The 21404-nt window shown below is 31.5% G+C and overlaps 1 protein-coding gene across 2 annotated transcripts in view; it reads left to right on the top strand.

Moving 5' to 3' along the window:
- Positions 1-21404, top strand: part of Smp_133180.1 (putative zinc finger protein) — a gene marked incomplete at its 5' end in the record, with an annotated part of 57778 nt that overhangs the window by 22820 nt on the left and 13554 nt on the right. Inside the window, 11 exon segments of one of the 2 annotated variants that reach the window (XM_018793437.1) lie at positions 751-844; positions 3332-3594; positions 4415-4604; positions 6016-6387; positions 7764-7976; positions 10494-10837; positions 13242-13557; positions 14570-14626; positions 16241-16421; positions 18892-18932; positions 20743-20987. In XM_018793437.1, the coding sequence (XP_018647951.1) occupies positions 751-844; positions 3332-3594; positions 4415-4604; positions 6016-6387; positions 7764-7976; positions 10494-10837; positions 13242-13557; positions 14570-14626; positions 16241-16421; positions 18892-18932; positions 20743-20987 (2316 nt within the window). 2 annotated transcript variants of the gene reach the window in all.

A 21404-nucleotide genomic window follows, 5' to 3' on the forward strand; every position in this document is an offset into this window, starting at 1 on the left:
TTTAGCCATATGCAATGGGATTTCTTTTATACATAAAATGGTCGACTTTCATAAGATGAATTCGCTACAAAACATAACACTGTTTAACGAATATTTTTTTCAATACTTAGGCAAAGGTATTTCTTCACCTGATCAGATCAATGTTTAAATGTAATCCAGTAAACAATCGTTGTCCCTTATATACTAACCTTGTGTAGGTGTGCGGTTTATGGGAATTGATCTAATTCAGTGGGAATATAATCTAAAAATACGAGGTTCTTGTTTGTCAGTCTGACTAAAACTTTTTTTCTATTGGTTCTACAAATTTGTTAAATTAAATAGTCAACTCACCCTCACTAATGGATTTTCAACTCATTAAGCAGATCCAGTATTGCTCGAAAATACCAAGAATGAGACTCTTATCAGTTACGAAAGAACTATATCCACTAATTCACTTAACTTTACAAAGGGAACCATTGTAAACAACATTTATGCTGTGAGATTTAGACATCCTGATTAGAATCTTGTGTTGGATTCTAGGTATATGCAGCAGTTGTACACTGTATCAAACTAAAATGTAACAGTTGTGTTAAGTGCATTTTAGTTTCTAACAGTTCTTTGAGGGATATATATGTATATAATAAAAAATAATATCTAATAAAATTCAATATAACTCAGTTGCTTAGACTGAATTTTGTAAGGTTTTAACAAATCAATTAACAACAAGTCATTTAATTTGTTTTCTCTTAGTACGAAAACAACTTATCTCAGTCGAATCCACCATTTAAATCAGATTCACAATCGCATTATATGGAATGTGTCAATTTGACTCCTTTTGGTGAATTCCTAGTATGGACTGCGGAAGGTTAGTCGCATTGTAAAGGATTTAAAAAAAACTTTAATACCTATTTTCTACTTCAGTAAGTGTTTGTTGTATGTTTTAAAATGACCCTGAGCTACATCTATGCTCATGATAATGTTAATGATAGTACTCGTTTTATTTTATTCCAAATGTTCAACTACAGTAAAGCATTCTCAGCACAAAATATGCAATACTGCAACAAAATTTTCATTTTATGAATGTTTGTGAATATTCGAAAAGTATGTGTTAAAATATTTTGAACATTCATTTACTACCATGTTTATATATTTATCCATAATTTATACCCCCATCACATCTTTTTCCATCGATAAATACATTTGATGCATGAATTCTCTAATAACCATCTTTCGTTTCTCGAAAGGATAGATGATCATAAAGAAAATGTGAAAACCACCATGGTGGTATTTCTTTAATTTCTTAATCACCAGATTCATGATAAATTATAAACATTTTCTAAAAGCATTTTTATTGAAATACTTAACTAGTGTAATTAAAGCATAAACAGAACAATATGATTTTTGACACTGAGGAATCTCACAATAGGATGAAACGGCCGTCCAGTGCTTCCAGGTTTTCATTGGTGGTCTAGCTTCAATTGACTCATGTTTTCAACTATGCAAATACTAAATCTCCACAAAAACCCCTTCTGATTATAATGATATGGTCACTAGTGACTGACTTCAAGAGATAATTCCTGGAGTTCTAGTGAGAAGCAGTGAGCAGTGGAGTTCAAACCACGTCTATTGTGAGGTAGAAACTCACTGAAGACAATTGGTTAACGGTTACTCAACTTTGTGGATTGGTTGAAGTTAGACATTAACACCATCGGATGCCGGCTCAATGGTCTATTGGTTAAGTGCTCTGGCGCGACACTGGTAGGTGCTGGGTTCGAATCTCGCGAGGCAAGGTGGTGGTTGCGCATGCTGAGGAGTCCCACAACAGAACGAGACGGCCGTACAGTGCTTACAAGTTTTCCATGATGGTCTTGCTTCAATTGACTCATGTTTTCAACTATTAAATATACATTTGGCAAAATGATGATACAAAAGTTTCAGCGGTTCACCTTACTATATCACTGTAATAATAATTTCAATGATGTACAAAATATATTTCGAATTTATTAACTGACTGATGTACCTTTTATTTGATGTTATGATACCGTTTGTTTCAATTTGTGACCTGACTTGTTTTCAACAACAATAGTTATTCATCCACCACGCTTATAATTTGATCATTTACTTGGATTAGTTTAATTAAATGAAATAGTGCTATTTTCAGCTTTCATGTATTATCGATACAATCGACTCAATACGTATATAAAAGATGAGAATGTAATTTAGTAACATATATTGGTTATATAGCACCAATGTTTTTCAGTTGTCTCACAGTTTGACCAGAGACACTAACGATGTAAATGTTTAACTAATATAAATCATATTCTTATTAATTGAGAGTCTACTTGATCCATCATATATCACCAATACTATATGGGACTGAAGATTTAATGTATACATTTGTATTAGGACAATAAAATGAATTTGTTTGATATAGGTTTACGATTATCAACCGACTTTTTCCTCTTAACTATCTTCTTTTGTTAGTGTGTATTACTTTTAAAAAGTCGATTGTTAGCTTATTCTTAAAATGATTAAATTTGAAAATAGGTTGAATATTTCTAACCTAATTACTAGAATTCTATTATTACTAAAATAAGGTGGGATTACGTTGATCCAATGAATAAATAACACATAAATATTCATATTCTAGATTATAGTAGATTAGACATTGGGGTTAGAATTGCCGATTTTGAAGGTAAATCCTTCGTATTCATTGATTATTTATATAATAGTTTTCTACTTATTAAAATTTTCATATAGTCATATAATTGGCAGAAATTCTTCACCCAACCATGTATATTAATATTTATAAAAGTCGAGTCAGTATTTAGTGAAATTATGTGTAGTTTTGTCTATTCTTCATGTTTTTTAAGAATGTTTTCACCGATATTAATATACATACTATTGTTTCATAATAGAATGCACTACCTTGTAGCAATCATAAATACGTACATATACATTTTAAGTTCATTATTTCATAGAATGTATTTGGCTTAAGCCTTTTTTTAACTATCCAATGCTTAATTATTTGTTTGCTAGTGTGCTTTTTTTCTAAGAAAAAAAAATCTATTTATGTATAAAGTGCTTAGTTCATGCTTCTTTTTTTTCTTGTTTATTGGTGTACTATCACTTCATTACAATTTGTTGTTGTTTTTTTCTATCCTATTATTGTTATTTATTCTGCTCATAGTTTTAATGAATACTACGTTGTTTATTGCTTGGTTTGAGCATTGAAATTGTTGTTTATACTGCGCTATCGACAAAATTATTGACTTGTTTAATTTATCTTTTTGATAAATTGTTTATCTACCGATTTATGTTATTTTTATTTTTCTTTTATTACTCTACAAAGCTGTTATTTGGTTACGTCGTAATTATCGAATTATTGGTCGTGCTTCATTACCATTGGAATTATTTAAAGCATGTCATCCCAATCAATCAAAGAAACCAGATCGATTACCTGTCCGATTAAGTTTTGAAGAAGTTGTTTTATTATTATCAAAAGGTTTTATTCATGGTATTTTATGTAGTAGACCAGTAATTTCTGTTGCTGAACCATCAAAGGAAACAATTGAAGCATATCATCATGCATTAATGAAGAATGCAGAAGAAATGGTAATTTTTGATTGATATGTGTAGGTACATAAACATAGGTTTATAAAATATGCAAATTATTTGTTGTTTCAATAGGATTTACATGATAGAATATTTTGTTATTTGATTAGTTGTAATTACTTAAATTAGACACATTAGATATCTTTAAGGCTTTACTCCATCATATAGCTTTCAACTATGGATTACAATTATCGCAATTATATTAAATAGAATTTTTTTATACCCTGATACAGTTCAATGCAAACATGAATTATTTCATATACTAATGACGTAATTTGATTTAACCACCCCGGGGCGTCTTTTAACCTAATCCTATACTTGCCTGCGTAAAATATTAGGGTAGAAAGTCGCTGAATCTGAGTGATAAATATGTTGATTATTTCATTCAATAAAAGTGGACAGTTATATCAACTGATATACGACATTTACTGAGTACTGTGTACCTAAATTTAGTATAGCTTACTCAATGGTTCCTTCATACCTAGGCAATGCTTCGAAAACACTTTTGAATAAATACTAATTAAACTGATTACATCTTCTAGATCTATTATCAGTCTTTCACATATATGCAAGGTAATACAGATGAAATCGCTATCCAGTAAATGTATGCTCCTTACTACATAAATAGATCTTTCTTTTAAATCAAGTTTGATAACATTCTGTTAAATCAGTCAGACGAACTTAATTTTATATTAATCATTAGAAAATATCACTTACTGTTTTCATTATTCTGGTTAGAATCCTACTAGGTTGTTTGAAGAAAAACTTAGTTTCATCTTTAATTTTCTAGTTTTATAAATTCTTTTTTTCTCAATGATAGGTTAATATATTTAAAACTCAAAAACGATTAAGATTAGTTGGTTACTATGGTCAGTTGTTGAATGGTTTAAAGTTACGTCAAGAACGCCAAGCCAGATCCAAGTTATTCAATCGCAGTGATTCATCATCAGTCAATACAATCAACGATGATGGGTGTTCGAAAAACTGTGACACAGATAATTTAAATTCATGTAAGTACGTTCGTTAAAAAAAGGGTTATTTCTTTCAACCTACATATAATTTTATTGTTTTTTTTTATCAAAGAGTTCACATTATCATGTGTTATCAGACTTTGTTTACTGATATAATTGTAAGTATTTCAGGTGTATATGACCGAAAGCAGTCGATGATATCCGCTAAACAAAATGGTTTATTTGAGTCAGAGAATTTACAAATCTGGATCACAACTTTTTTTTATAATTTCATTAACGCTCTTGCTATGAGGTCTGAAGTCGTGGATTCAACTACTCTCTCGATCTTGAGTATGCATTGTGAAGCACCTTTATACTAAAACGAAACAGTTCCTTATCTTTCTTTAGCCTTCTATGGTTCAATGGTAATAATCGATTTGTTCAATACTATATACTTTGTCGTAAAAAAGAATTCCAAATACAAAATGCATTATACCGTTGTGAATCTCACTTTAACATATACACCTCATTTGTAACTATTCGAAAGACAAAAATTTAAAGGCTTTTCAAACAGTATTTATGAGGTATATATCTTCAACTGTGAAAGTTTTTGACAATTTTCTCACTTCATAGTATGGTTAATGTATGACTTGCAATGTACATACTCTCCTCTCATTACTCCAAACAATTAACACTAAGGAAATGTGACAACTATTATGGTATTTCGGTTATTATTTTCTACTTTTTAACATATTGGTAGGTTGTGAACTCTAAACAGAGTTCATAATAAGGTCTACAAACGTAATTACTTCATCAAAGTGAATATAATATGGGAAAAACTACTTCCATGGTTTCACAATTTATCATTAACTAAATTTAGTTTCTGGTGTAAACTTCCTTTGTTTATTTCCTTGTTCATAGGATTTAAGTAGTTTGTTTTTCTGTGGAATGCAATATTTTACTAAAATGTATATTTATTCAATGGTTGAATTCATGAGTTGATTAAAGCTAGACCACCATGGAAAACTTGAAAGCACTGGATGGCCGTTTCGTCCTTGTATGGGACTCCACGTAAGGTAGTTAGTTGCCTACCAATGACTTTGGAAAATGGTTGTACAGTGTCGTGAATTGATTAGAATTAAACTTGTGAACCACTGACTCACTGCGTTACCTGAGGGTTTCGGTTTCAATTTTTGGTGGCGAGGTCGTGGATGTTTACTGCCGAAAAGCCTCATACTATGGTTGTCTTACTAATATCAGTTCGTGATGTAAGCTATGGAGCTATTCTTTCATTCCTTCTCTCCTACCGATACTTTTTCGTCTATTGTCATTACAATACTTCTTTTACTTAATCCTTATTATTACACCCCTGTTAAACACTTTCACTTCTAGGTTTTATCAACAGTCATACATAAATGGTATAAAATTAGTTATCTTCTTTCTCTTTTGTTTATTTGCTCAAAATATGTAGCTTCACAGTTATCGTCTAGAAAACGACGCCGTCAACGACGTTTATTTCAGAAACAATTGAAAAAACAAATGTTAATGACTGGCTGTAGTAGTGGTGATAATGACGATGATCATTGCAATATTTATGACAGTGATCAAGATGTTTCTGAGCCATTTGATTCACCTATCACTTTGGATGACCTAATTTCTGTACATTCTACTACACATCAAGGAACATCGAAATTGTCTGTGATACCAAATAAAAACATTCAGGAATACTTACCGTACATTCCACAGCACTTACCACGTCCTACACCTATCGAATGGAGACGTCCTGACGAATATTTGTTTGTTAGTTTGCCGGAAAGTGTATTTTCTGAAGGACCTTATTCAAGTTAGTCACTTTGTCTAAACAATCTTAATATTGATGTTATTACACTTAAGTTCTTTACTCTCTATCATTAATGTTTGATAGTTACTAGTTATACTATTGTTATATTTCATTTCAGTTGACAAGGTTTAAATGAAAATGACACATAGATCAAGTATTTCAAAGAGAGAGGCTATTATTTAATATTGGATAATGATAAATATCTGTTTCGTTCTGACCGACTTTACTTTAACTATGATCATCCTTTATCTTCATCCAGGGGGAATTCTTAATCTTTTAGTTTTTTGGTTAACATGTTTCCGTTAAGTTATTAGTGGGAACTTCAGTCTTCATTTTCGAATATCAGTAACTTTATAATAAAAGCTGTCTTCAAATGTGACCGAATTCTTAGTGTCAGGAATTTAAATGATAAGGTACTACGCACTGTTTATGTTGTTGTAACCTAGGGAAATGTTTAATATTTTCTGCATTTGACGACAGGTAGTTTCTATTAGTAGCTGAAATTCTCGTCAATTGTTGAACAAACTAAAGTTGGTGTAAACTAGCTAAAAAAATCCAGATTCTATATTCATCCTAAAACATCATCGATCTCGGCCTAATTTCTTATTTTCATGAATTCGAAAGAACTTTTTTAAACGTGTTTACAAATCTACTTTTATAAAATGATAACATGAAAATTATCTTCATTCTTCTTTACACTATCAAGCATGTCGTAATCTAGCTAGTTTTGTTTTAAATAAAATCTGGAGGTTTTTAAAATGAAATTTTTCTACTTAATTATTTGTATTCGTCATTTGTTCACTACTGTTTTATTCTCATGATTGGTTTAGCGCCTGTAGAATAACTCATGAGAAAGCTGACATCTGATTAAGGTAGACGATAATGATGTTTTTATAGTTGATTACCAATGTCATGTATGTCAATTCCTTCTTTAGTGCTGATCAAATCTTATCGATCGACTTGCAATGTGGCTACCAATCTAAATGACTGGACATTACGTGCACTATGTTGAAATGTAAGCTGGTGCTTGGAGGTAATCGACAGTAGACCCTGGACCTAAGTTTCGTGCTATTTAGCACTTGTCAGCAAGGGGAGCCTGTAATCTTGGAGGAGCTGATGCTTCCTGACGGATTCTACCAATCAATTAAGAGTACATCTCAATACTGTAAAAGGTCATTCACGTCTCTGACTATGAAGCTGGGTTTTACGATATCGAATATATATATATATATTCACAGAATAATGTTATGTCGAGTACAGTTGAGAACCAGGGATTAGTGGACTAAAATCAGTCTGTTACTAATACAGCTCGTAAATCAAATAATTCTCCATAGATCCCTTTCAGCTGTTATATATAGCATTGATTTTACTTTTTTTAGTTGTCATTTGGCTCATTCAATTGATTCAAGAGAAATGTAAAGCAACAAATTTTTCTAATCAGCATACTGATAATCAAAATAACATTAGTAGTTCACAAGATATGTATATTCAACGTTTACAATCTTGTTTGATTTATATGGATTTATGGAATAAAGGTTATTATATTAGTACATCCACTATGAAAATGGGTGGTGATTTCCTGGTTTATCAAGGTGAGTAATAAATTCTAGTTATTGATAGTATGAAATATCTTCAGTTTATTTTTTTCATGCTGTAAAAATATGATGTAATAGTGTACTAATTTTTAATTTTTTCATAAGTTCGATTTCATAACTTTTCACTGGTGGGTTATCTGCCGTACTTGTTGTATTCACTTCCGTATAGTTTTCATTTGCATAAAATAATGTAATATTACGCGATTGTGGTATGTGCTACTGATGTCATTAGATATAAATGGTATGTATCATCAATAGAAAGTAGGCGGCCTGCTTAAACATCTGGGCTACCTGTTTCCCGTCATCTATATATTTCAACAAGTTATCTAATATTGTTTGTTTTAATACATCATTATGGCTATTAAACACACAACCTATTCCGGTGCGTTTCTGAAAACTGTACAACCTTTCGCTGTAAAGGTTACAAGAGGCCTAATCAGAGATGTCGTGTTTGCTGGGAACATGCAGCAAAAAGAATATACATTATTCATATGTCGATTGACTGAACTGCTGACATCCAACTAGCGATCACTGAATGTTTATCATCAGGAGCAACGAAGAAATAAGAAACGTAAGCATGTTGAAATACTTTATGCTGAGAATTCGATTTTGTACCAAATAATATAATATTGAATAAAGCAAATAATAATAATAATAAAATGCCTGGCGGCAGACAGTTAAGAAGATCGAAAGAAAGAGACCAAGAACAAAGAATGTTTGGTGTGTAAATGAAGGAACAATAAAGTGTGAGACGATTGATTTACATTTTGCAAATGAAGTATTTACTATATGGTTCTCAAATTCTACTAAGATATTCTGTAGTTTTGTATTCGAATACATTTGATTGTCCCCACTTGTGTTCTCGTTCACTACAGTATAATGGAGATTACAATTACACGAAATGTAAATGTATTTTCTTGATTCTTACTGATAACAATATAGATGTTGTCCTTGTTTTTATAAATAAATAGTCAAATTTACTTTAATTATATAAATGGAATGAAATAAATCACAAATGAAGTGAATATTCATCTGTCTTTAGGCAATAGGTAGCTTCAAAGGTAGCATTCATCACTATATCTCATCTTTCTGAGTTATTTTGAACTCTAGTAATTAGTTTCAAAGTGGATTTCAAAGCGTTTGAATATGAAAATTGTAAAATAACTTATATTTGCGGTGTAGTAGTTGTTAGGACAGTTTACGAGAAGCACGATGGAGCCTCCAGAGGCTCTAAAGCATTTGAAGTGTTCCCACCCAATCAGAACCTGATGGAGTTTTCTAGAAAATCAACGTCGCATGCTATGATTGGACATTAGTCTAATTTACCTTCTTGCGAGTCGGCTGCATTTTAAAGATGTCATAGCCAACGCTAATAACTATAAATATCCATATTTTTCTGTACATTTTTGATTCTTTCCCAATAATCACTTCTCCTGCTTCGTCTGTCTTCTGATATGCGTCCGAGTGTCGTTAGTTATTTATCGTATTCTTCGTTAATTAAGTAGCGAACGTAACAGTAATAAGTATGAATTTTATTTTTGTCTTTAATAATTATGGTGAGTTTGCTAATCGAACTACTGTGTATTAAATGAGCAATCAGTTCGCCACAGAGAACTTCTTAATCTCTTAGTTAGGACATTAGAAGGACATCCGAGTACTTTATATCATTATTAGACTTAGGACTGCATTCTTATATACATACTGTATACATCCTTCAGGTGTCATAAATAATAAATCACAATCTGTACATAATTGGGACCCTTTTAGTACGGAGTTTGACAATAATTTCTGAACAGAGAAAAATATGACAATCGTGTATAGGTTAAATGGACGCTTGAAGTTAGGACAATATCACAAATGAGTTGTTTGATAAATACATACTAATAATATTCATAATTATTCACGGTAGGATATTTTCAAAGTTTCTCTATTTTCATTTATTTGCCCACTTATAACGGTGATAACTCACCTCTGATATCAGAAGATGGCACACTTTATCACTACTTCACCAAATTTATTTTAAAAAGTATGAATTATTGCCCCTTTACTCGATCACATTTGTGGGGTCGTTGATGTACACAAATAAATGATAGTCCTAAAAAAATACGAAAGCAACTGTCCAACACCATCTAGTTTCAAACAGTTTTGTAACCTTTATTTACTGTATCAACATAGTCAAATTATCATGAATATTCACTATTTTTCTAAGTTTTATCCTCAGGTAATAAGACGGTAATTTACACGTTAATTGATTAGTACATTATGAAATAATGTGAATATTATATACTTATATCAAAATTGTGCTCATGCAAATGTATCACGAGTATAAGTCAAACTGTTGAATTTAAGAATGATATTATATTCTTTATTAAATGTAATAAAACTTGAGGAGAAATAAACAATCACTAGTTCCTTATTTCAATCTATATAGGCTTTTATTATTATACTCAAAGAGTATGTTCTACTTTACAGTTTTACTTTGTTTTTCTTTTACATTCTTTCATTACTTTTTAGGTGATCCACTTTTATATCATGGTAGTCATATTATTACAATTTGTAAACCAACAGATTCATTTTCCAATTCACTATTATTGGCTAAACTACGTATTGCAAATGGTTTGAAAAAAATACTTGTTCTAGCTACAGTTAGTAATATTGAAATGTTTACTAGAAAATTTACAATTCAAATAATAACACATTATGAAATTAAGAATGATAATGACAATGATGATAGTGCTGTAGATCCTCAAGCCATTGTTGGTGAACACTCAAAATTATCTGTACAATCAAAAGAAATTACGTCCAATGAAGGTACTCGTAATAATTGTAATAATAACATTAATGAAATACAACCTAATGTAATTTACTTATCCCTTCAGTATATGTCTTCACATTCTAGTAATCCAACATTTTCAAAATCATTATGATGTATAAAAACAGATTGTTTTTACCTTTGTTTTTGTTATTCAGTATATTTTCGTAAATGAGAATGATTAAAGAAAAAATACATATTTTCATAAAAGTTTCCTTTTCTTTTAATTTGTTTTACTCTTCTTGGATGATATTTTAGTTTGTGTTTCAAGTATTTAGAATATTTAGTTGAATAGTCTCAAAAACTTACATTTAGAAAATTATGTCTATCTACAATTGCATTATGATTGTAGTTCAATGTTACTTATTTATTTATCGTGGATGCGCACTGCTGAGGAATCCCACAATAGGACAAAACGGCCGTCCAGTGCTTCCAAGTTTTCCATGTTGGTCTAGCTTCAATTGACTGATGATTTCAACTATATATAAAAAATTACTTATTTATTGTTGATGTATTCGGCTTTTAATCATACATTTTAAGGACGCTAGCGGTTGTGCTTGCCAGTAGTGACCCAAACCGAAGTAGATGAAATGGATCTACTAGTTGAAGACTGAATGCTGAACCACTACTTCAATATGCGGTAATTACAATCGTCTATAAAATATGTCATCCTATGATGACTAACTAAATTAAAAACCAATAACAAACTTCCTATTCATAACCTGTTAATGATCGATCACAAATGTATTGGAAACACTGTTCACATATGTCAGGACTACCAATTGAATAGTCCTGAGGTTGGAGTGGAGTTGAGGTTCTAAATAAACATAGTAACTTGTTTGATGAGATTCTGAAATTTTGTCGATTTAGTTTAGTGAAATATATGTTGTGCGTACCTGCCTAAAAACTATTCTGACTTGCTGTTCTGGTGAGTATATGTTTTGTTTTGAGGAATGCTAGGATAGGATATCATCACATTACTACAGAACTGATCCTTGTTGGAAAGTATAAGTCCATTATAGTAAAAATCTGTTGTTGGATAGCTTGGATGAACTATCTGATATATATATATATGCGGAAAATTACTTTCCCAAACATTCATTTGCCCATTTATTTAGGACATCTTATTATTCATGGTTTTATATTACTTGCATTGCGTGATGTTTGTCCAACCATTGTTTATCCCGAACTTCAATGTTATCTAGATGACAACTAGTAATAAGAAAATCAACAAACGGAGTCAGTTCATTAAGTCATTGACTATTGGTTTGACTCATATGAAGAGGTACTGACTACAGACCTAGTTGTGGTCCGTGAGACAATTATGACCAACGATCGAAAGCATTGAGTGAGACGACATGAGTTAATTAAAATTTCTCAGATTCATTCTGTATTATCCTTTAGTGTTTAGTCTTTGTTTCTATATTCTCTACACGCACTCTTCTTTAATATCTTGTATACTACTACTATTCAGAATTTGCTATTCACTCTGTTTTTTCTATTTGTGCTCTTATAGTATGGCAGCTTCGGTCGATATACGTTTAAACCAGGTCCTACGTCGATTATGGCTGGTTGATATTTCTGGTTGTAAATTTTTGTCACATTAAATATATTACTTTATTATTCAGCTGCAACCAAGTACAAAAAATTTGTAACCATCCGGCAAAAAATATAGCTTACATAACATGAAGAGAGATCAGTTTTTAAAATACTGAGAAGACATGCAACTGATGTTATACTTTAAGTGTTGTGTAGCTGATTGAGTTTATGTACAAGTCAGTTAATTCCGATTAATCTAGTTAGTTAATGTATGTATCAAGCTATTTAAGTGGCTACTCTCACCCTCATGTTTTATAATTTCCGGAAGGCTAATAGAATATAACCAATTAAGTCCCAAACAGTATGAAATGCATGTCCTGGATTCCAATGATGGCCACCATCTTACTCTGCTTAAAATGAATCGATTTTAGTTGCAAATGTAAATCTTGGAACCTATCTGATTGGTTACTCACTCGTTGAAACGTCTGAAGGTCTTAGTTGGTCTCTGTTAGGCTTGTGCGTATGACCTGTCGATTATGATAGTCTCAATCTAAAACATTACGTTTGTCAGGCGCTTCCTAGTTTCCAATGGTATCCCGACGGATGTCAATCTGTTGGAAAAGCTGTCTTGCGAATCCTTTTCTAACTATCATTTAATGTTATTTCACTCAAACTATGAATTATGTTATGAAATTAATAAATTTTCTTTTGTCTTTAAATAGTTTATACACATTTTCCTTCATTCCCTAGGTTTTGAGTCCTTTTGATCAAATGAAAATACTTTCTTATCACTTTTCAGATTAACAAATTCGTCGAAGATCGACAGATTCTCATATCCCTGATTTTTAGTTGTGAGTGTTGAATAATCCAAGGGATTTTTGTCCAAGTTTTATTTCATTAGTTCGAAAAAGATGGATGAACAAGAAGAATCTTGGTATATGGATGAAGATGAAGAAGAACTATTTGAGGAGGTGGACGAAGAAAATGGAGATAGTGATCTGTCGGGAAATTATTTAGATGATCTAGAAACTGTTGAAGAGGATGATGGTGATTTTGAAGATGTTTCATTCGAGAATGCATTATCCATGAAGTCTATATCATCAGAAATATTATCATGCTCCATACCAGTTTTGAAACAAGCCTACTGGTTACTGATTTTGATACTTGTTTCATGTCTTATATGGCGTGTTGTGCAATTTTTACTGAACAGATGTTTCCCTTCAAATGGTATGTGTGATTCATATATTTATTTATAATAATTATGCAGATTCGGCTTTCAGTGTCCTGAGATCTGACTCCATTTTGATTTTGTGATTATCGTTATCGATTATACATGTCACCAATCCTCATATATAATCATCGACTTAAATCGCATTAGTGGATAACGGAACTAATTAAGTCCAGTACGAAAATGGATTTTGAGTACGTACATTTTGTACAATCGTTGGTCGGAAAGAGAAGCAAAACGGAATGATGTTCGGTGGAGAAAGCGATCAAGCCAAATCGATTTAATCAAGAGTGAATCGATATTTATAGTCAAACAAAAATAAGTTACAGACATATGATGAGTACGATAAGAAATGCACACACACTTACCTAAAAGCAGTTAGGATTGATAAGCGAATAATTAACAAGGTCAAAATGTGACTCAAAAAGAATGAATAAACTGGTCTGTATGAAAGCTAGAATAAACTGTGTGGGCTTAACGTAGCAACCGACACCACAAGCCTAATGAATCAGTATGTATTATTATAATTAACATAAAGAAAATGTGTTTTTTTTCAATGATTTCTTACAATCTGGTCATTTAAAAAAAACCTGAACGGAGCACAAATAACACGATCTATGGAGTAAAATGAATAAATTTTAAGGTTTTTCATCCAGTTTTAAGCTGTTTAACGTTATCAAAAGTTATATGATCAGAACCAAATTTTGCCATAATTTAATTAGTGAAGTTAAAATAAGTATTAAGAATGTAATCGAAAGTCACAATAAGCGGAATCAGACAAAAGATATAACAATAAACTTAACTAAGATTGTTATTTACTTATAATGTTGACAAAAACGAATAAAAATGATAGTGTAATATCTTATTATTATTACTACCACTTTTGAGCCATTTCGCCCAACTTTTTCAACCAATGATCGCAGTTATCACGCGAACCCCAACTATACTTTGACTGTCATTGTTGATAACTTTGTATTTTTCGTACATTACAATTGTGTTCCTTTTAAATAGGGAAAATTAGCCGCACATTTGTCGCAATAATCCTCCATATATTTTCTATTTGTCTTGGTAAGTACCTCTTTTATCTATCTTATTGATGGCTTACATTCAAACGTTACATACCTTAAATAATCTTAGAGTTATTTACTGTTTTACATCCTGTCATGTATTATATCATTTATCCATGTTATTATATATTAGTTTAAAACAGTGCTCAACTAAGCGAAAAATACAGTATATGGTATATTTTATGACACAGTCGTCTGTTCCAAGTTCAGAAATTTCCAGCAACCTACACTAACTGAGGTTTGTATTGAATGATGAAAATTACTAAGTAAATTTACCTAAATCTCCTGGTTTTTGTCCGAGTTGAAACTTTAAAAAAAAACTGTGAACTACTCTAAAAGTTAACGATCGGAGTATGATCAGAGCTTACAAAGCATTTAGATATTACAGTTCAACTAGTTGACTCAAGGGTTAATAAATTGGAGGTCATTTGTTAGAATCACTCTGTCCTACAGATTTTCTGTCAGTTTTTGCTTATTTTAATCAGTTTAATTATCAATTGTAAGTAGAGCTATCGGTTACAATTTTCCAAGAGTGAGTTTAATTTTATTTTAAAACAAAACTCTTCTTATTTTATATTCATCACTGTGCCGTTCCTTTTTTGAGGAAATTCCATAAATCATTCAATCATATTATTAGACAATGATACATAACTTGTATACTTCATATTTGAGCGGCAGCCTAATAATAAAGAAAGTACAACTATTAAGTTACGAATTGAAACCCGACTCCACTTTCTACAGTCAAGACAATCAACATATTAAATCGTACGAAGCTATAACTGGTGTTTAATGGACATTTAAATTATAAATGAATTACATTACAAATAAACTACTTATAACTAATTTGTTAATAATAAATAATATTTACTCTTAAAACTGTTGATAATTTCCAAAAGATATTGTTAGTAGTCCTTTTGACCAATTTCAATGATCCAATGAGAAGACGAAATTTGACAAAACCGTATGACATTATTATCGCGTTGTCTGTCAAACAATTTGATTACATATTAATTTTGCAATACATTTATTCATGAGAGATAAATATACTAGACAAATTGCAGCATAAAACGTAAATAATAAGGGAAAATAGTGTAAACTATCCTACTCTATGTATTAAAACAATGCTATCAGGGTAGATTTAGTGTATGTACAGATTATTTTTATACAAACAAGGGGCTAACCTGGACTTTCGTTTGCCTAAGGTTTCATGAAACCTGAATATTCTCCTTAAGTAACTGATATACAAAATCGAAAAAGTTGAATTAAGATCAATTGGATAATCTGTTTCAACTATGTGTTTGACAATGAATAGAAGAGGGTGTTTGTCATTTCCTCTTATTAATTCATGTGACTTCATTTGTTTTTCTTATCATTTCAGTACATGTTTAATAGCCTGTAACTTACAGATCGCATTTACTTCTTTGAAAACATACGTATCCACACACAAACGCACATGTAATTTGGTAAACACAGAGAGATATGATGCAATCATGTACATAGTTCTGATAAACTTCGTCTTCTCATTTCATTATTTAGATTTATCTCGCTTTTGGTGATAAAATGTTGAATAATGTCAGAGTTAACATAAGAATTTTATTTTATTTCCTTTGATTAGGTTTGTTAGTTCTATATTATGCTTCATATGACCTGTGGTGGATTGTTATTGGCCTTATAATAACCTTAACACTATTATTTACCATAAATATTAACTCTGATATTTCTAATTCACATGGGGAATATACTAATTGGGAATTATTTGTAACAATTGGAATTTGTTCATCTGTTCAATTATACTGGTAATTGATTAAAATTGTAGCTTCTTTATTCCTCTATTCTTATAATAATTCATATACTACGTTTAATTATTGCGTTTGTGTATCTTTGTAGTTTGTGACTAGATTTTTTCCAATATTGGATTCATTATCACTGATGCTTTTTCGAAAGGCTAGTAATTTGTAAAAAAGATTTGTTTACACTCCCAAATTTTGTAGTTTACATCGTAGATTGACCATGTTCAAGCAACCATTCAAATATCAGGAAGAAACTGGACATCTATTTCATCCTTGTATGGGACTCCTCACCAGTGGGCATCTGAGACCCCATCGGGGATCTTCAGGTCTCGTGACAAGAGCATGATCTTGTTATTCTGAAAACATCTTGGCATTTAAGTACTTATGGATAAGTTTCAAGCTATTTAATTGTTCCTGCTAAATATGGCAATTTATATAAGTTCTGATGAACTAATTTAAACGCTTCAAACACTTAAATTTGTTAATATTTAAAACCCTCAAATAAACAGCTGATAAGTTCAATTCTTCAATTTTCAAATTTTAACCACCTCGATTTGGTTTATTATATCTCTTATCAGTAAATGTAGCAGATATTGAATTCTACTTGTGAATTAATTTAGCACTAGTTATTCCGTAGTCTCTTGGGATTAAATTATATTTGCGGTCCATAGATAAAGAATTTAAAGTATTTTGATACTAAATCATGATTATAATTTAAAGTAGTTTTCATCACAAAATAATATAAGCGAAAGAATTTGTTATATCTAGACTTGAGTTTTTGTTATACCACGTTCAACTTGAGCACTCGAACGCCTGAACCCTCCGAGTCTCAAGTAAGAAGACAGAAGACTAATGAAAAGGAATCTTTATCCAACCGGTATCAAACATGATACAAAACACTTGGTTATTTATAGTTTTAAGTAAAAACAAAATCATCATTACAATCATCCGATCCACAGGCAGTAGTGTTAAGCATTTGTCCAATTGGGAAGCTACACTCTGAGATTCTGGGATGTTCTTCCAAACGAGTATTGAATGGAATGTCTCCGGCTTTTTCAGAGCTTCCGTGAATTCAGCAGGACCCGTCCCCACATAATTACCTTAAACTATGTACAATATTTGGGGACTGTTCAATCGCTCTTTGAGAGTCTGCAATATTGTTCACCTAGAATGTATCACACGATCGAATCAAATATCTTTACATCAATTAATACTTACATTATTGACTGTAGTCAGTTTCCAGTATCACTCCATAGGGCATATGATATCACACTTTCTATAAGACCTAAATACACCTGTTGCTCCGATTCTTAATATGATTTTATTTGCTCACTGGTGAAGAGTCTGGAGATATTGGGTCCCTTTTGGTTATCAAAGATTCATCAACTGATATCAGCTCATAAAGGAAAAGATTTTATATCTTAAATGTCTCAACGCACTTACATCTGTATATGTTTGTTACATACCTTTACCTCAGACCGGTGTGTTATGTTTTATGTAATGTGAAATTATTACTTACGTTATCACATAATTCATCTACTGTTTTATATTAAATGTCAACAGTAGTTATTGCTAAAGAATGCTAGCCAGTATGAAACCTAAGTTTAAGGTTTCCTGTTGATTCCATTCAACTACTTAATGTCAATACTATGCATGCGTTATCGAGTTACCTACATTAAAGGGCCACTATGTAACTTGATAGACTAAAGTCAACCAGCACTAGGAAACAGACAAGCATGACATTAGTTACTACTCAATAATGATCGATCGATATGAATATTTAAGTATTATGAGATATCATCCAAAGCTCAAATAACTCGGGGTAATGTCTTGGATTGAGTGACTGATTGATTTGAGATTATTTTCTATAGGGGAGTGCATCAGTTTCTCCAGAATTTCAGAGACCAAATAGAGTGAAATCTAGTTCCACTGGATTTCTTATTAACTACCTTCAGCCACTTAACGTCAAGTTAATTGTACCTCAAGTATTGTAAACCTCGTGTCTTTCAGTTAAGAATAAAATTAATGACATTATCAAGAGTATAGACTACATTTAAATGTATTTTGACTTTCGTTTCTTAGAAATTTTGTTTTAATAAAACTGTTATAACGGTAGGGTTTCTTTGTTATAACGGTCCTTTTACTTTACACTTATGTGGGACGTTAATTTACCTTAGACGAATATCTACACTAGATTCCCTCCTAGTGTTTATTCTACAGGACTTCAACACAACTGAGATCAAGAACACGTGATTAGCCTGACTAGAACGTCAATATATTTCCACATCGAAACCCGACACAATCCAACAACAAAGAACAATTAATCAATAATAATAATAATTAGTAATAAAGACAGGGGAATATGTAACACATATAACACCTGTTACACTATCAATTTCTCTTCGATCATTTGGTTTTATTATTTATCTCCTCCCGCCCGTCTTCTTAACCACGTTTATATATTTTTCTTATCTAGCGAGTTCTACAAAAATCCTGTTAAATGGCATCAAATTCGTGGTATGTTATTTAATTTCATGTTGATTTAATGAATTCTGTTACTGCTTTTATTATTAATTAATGCTTGATCAGATGTTCATAGGATCTTGTTGATTGCATTATATTCTATGGGCTGGATTATTTAACTGTAAATCTTTTGTTGTTAATCTGGTCAACATCATCAGTTACTGTTTTACACTAAAATGAACTTTGTAGAACTATTCCATAAGTAGTACCAGATCATTTTTTTTTTATGACTCTATTATTTATTGTTCAACCTCTGAAAAACTTGTTATGTACATACACGTTTGTATTCCTCTTGACGATGATCTTGATAGGTTAACCTCTAAGTCTTCGGTTAAAATTGACCTCATCCTCACTGAATGCCGGATTGAATTTATTTTGGCGTATTTTTGACTGTAAACAGACCTGAGTGTCGGACCTGCCCCTAGTTGTTTACTTACATTTACATAGTTGTTTTTAATAAGCTGAAAGGTAGGTGTGCGCACCCTGTTCAATGTAGCCCTTCCCTTTGTTGATGTAATTTATCCAGTAAATTATGTTTCGTTTGTCTTCTTTAGCCGTCCCTTCTTTTTGATCGGCATAAAGTTGAATCAAGTGATTATATTACTTTATGAACATTATGAATTTTCGAAACTTTAGTCATACTCGCGTTGATTTTTTTCAAAATTTTCTAACACACACTGTATGATTAGTTATTTTTAAGTTTTTGGTAAGTGATTTTGATGGAACTACATGATGACAGCAATTTTATTTCAGAATGCATACAGAAGATCGTTTCCTTCCATTTCTGTAAAGTAAAAGTACTACAAACATGTCTCTTTAAATTTTCCTGTTATATGGTCATTGTTTGACTTGATCTCATGTATATTTTTTTATTCTTGACATTCCTATATAACACCGTCGGATGCCGGCTCAGTGGTCTACAGGTTAAGCGTTTGCTCGCGAGACCGGTGGTCCTCGGTTCGAGTCCTGCACACAGGATCATGGATATGCACTGCTGAGGAGTCTCATAATGAGACGGAACGGCCGTCCAGTGCCCGTATGTTTTCAGTAGTGCTCTAACATTGACCCATTCATGATATCAATCTAACTGAAGCTTTTGATCGTATTTATGTATTCATTCATCGTTCATTTATCCAGGCCAATTTCTTCCTAATATATTGTTTTAAGATTTGATTGTTTGAACTAGTCAGATGTTATGTTATATTTGATTTTGGACTCATTTCTATAAAATATTGAATGTATTTCCATTCTTTTATCATACTTTTTCAAAGTATCAAGTTCATTTTCATTATAAACTAATATCAGAGATTTATTGAAAACAAGAGTTCATTGAATGGTTGTTTTACCGTAAACGGTGCACTCATGATGCACTCAGGATAAAATCACGAACCATCAGGTTTCACTGTTTACATATCAACAATTAGCCACTTAGTTTGAATTTAATAACTTCTATGCTTCCAACTTCAATCAATTCTCAGCATAGCTAGCCCGTCATCATACATTCGCAGCATTTTTTGGAATTTTATCGGTCACAGCTTATCACCAGAATTTCACGAATCTACCTCGTCATTGATCAAAAATAGGTCCATATTCATCATTAATATGGAGATTTGTGAAGATTATTCAATGTGATGTTAATTTTAGTTTGAATATGAATAATTCCTTTTTTACTAAACATTGTATTTAAAAACATCATGTAACTTAATCTATCGTTGCATTCAGAACTAATGATACTTCATATGTGTCTCTTATTAATTAACTATTAATTTCTTATACTACTTTCTTGTGACTTTTTGGTTTCTAGGCAGTATAATGATAATTATTATGAAATGTATATCTTTTTCTATGGAAAATAAAAATTTTTATAAAACGGTCAATAAAGAGCCTTGCTGCATACTACTGTGGACACCATTATATCGTGGATTACTTTGGTTATCCTATTGTCTATGTCCAGCTAGTTTATTGTTTGGCCCATGGTTTAATCCATTAAGATATGAAGAAATGGTTAGAAACTATGCTGTTAATGATAGACCTTTTTCTTTCAAAAATGTAAGTTGTAAATAATTGAATATCAAAATGATTAAGCCTTGAATATAGCTGCCTGGTAAAATTTCAGGCCAATAGTTAATGGCTTCATGGATTGATGCCACGTTTTTGGTTCAACCGCTCCTTGCTTTCTTTGATATCAGTCTGTAAGGAACTAAATATTCATTGCGTGTACTCAGTATTAACTAAAATTGAAATGAATTCTCAGAAATTTCAATTTAAAACAGTAACAATTAAGTTACTTGGTTAAATAATTGAAATTAAGTATCGTCGATAGGAATTATATAAATCATCTCAGCATATCACAAACTAACTTACGTTAAAAATGTGGCCGTTGCATTTTAACTCAGGGGCTTAAACGCATCACGGTCACGTTAAATGGTTGCAAGTAGTTGGCAAGCCACCCCTGTTGCTTGGCAT

Source organism: Schistosoma mansoni, chromosome 1 (assembly GCF_000237925.1).
Source record: "Schistosoma mansoni strain Puerto Rico chromosome 1, complete genome".
NCBI lineage: Eukaryota > Metazoa > Platyhelminthes > Trematoda > Strigeidida > Schistosomatidae > Schistosoma > Schistosoma mansoni.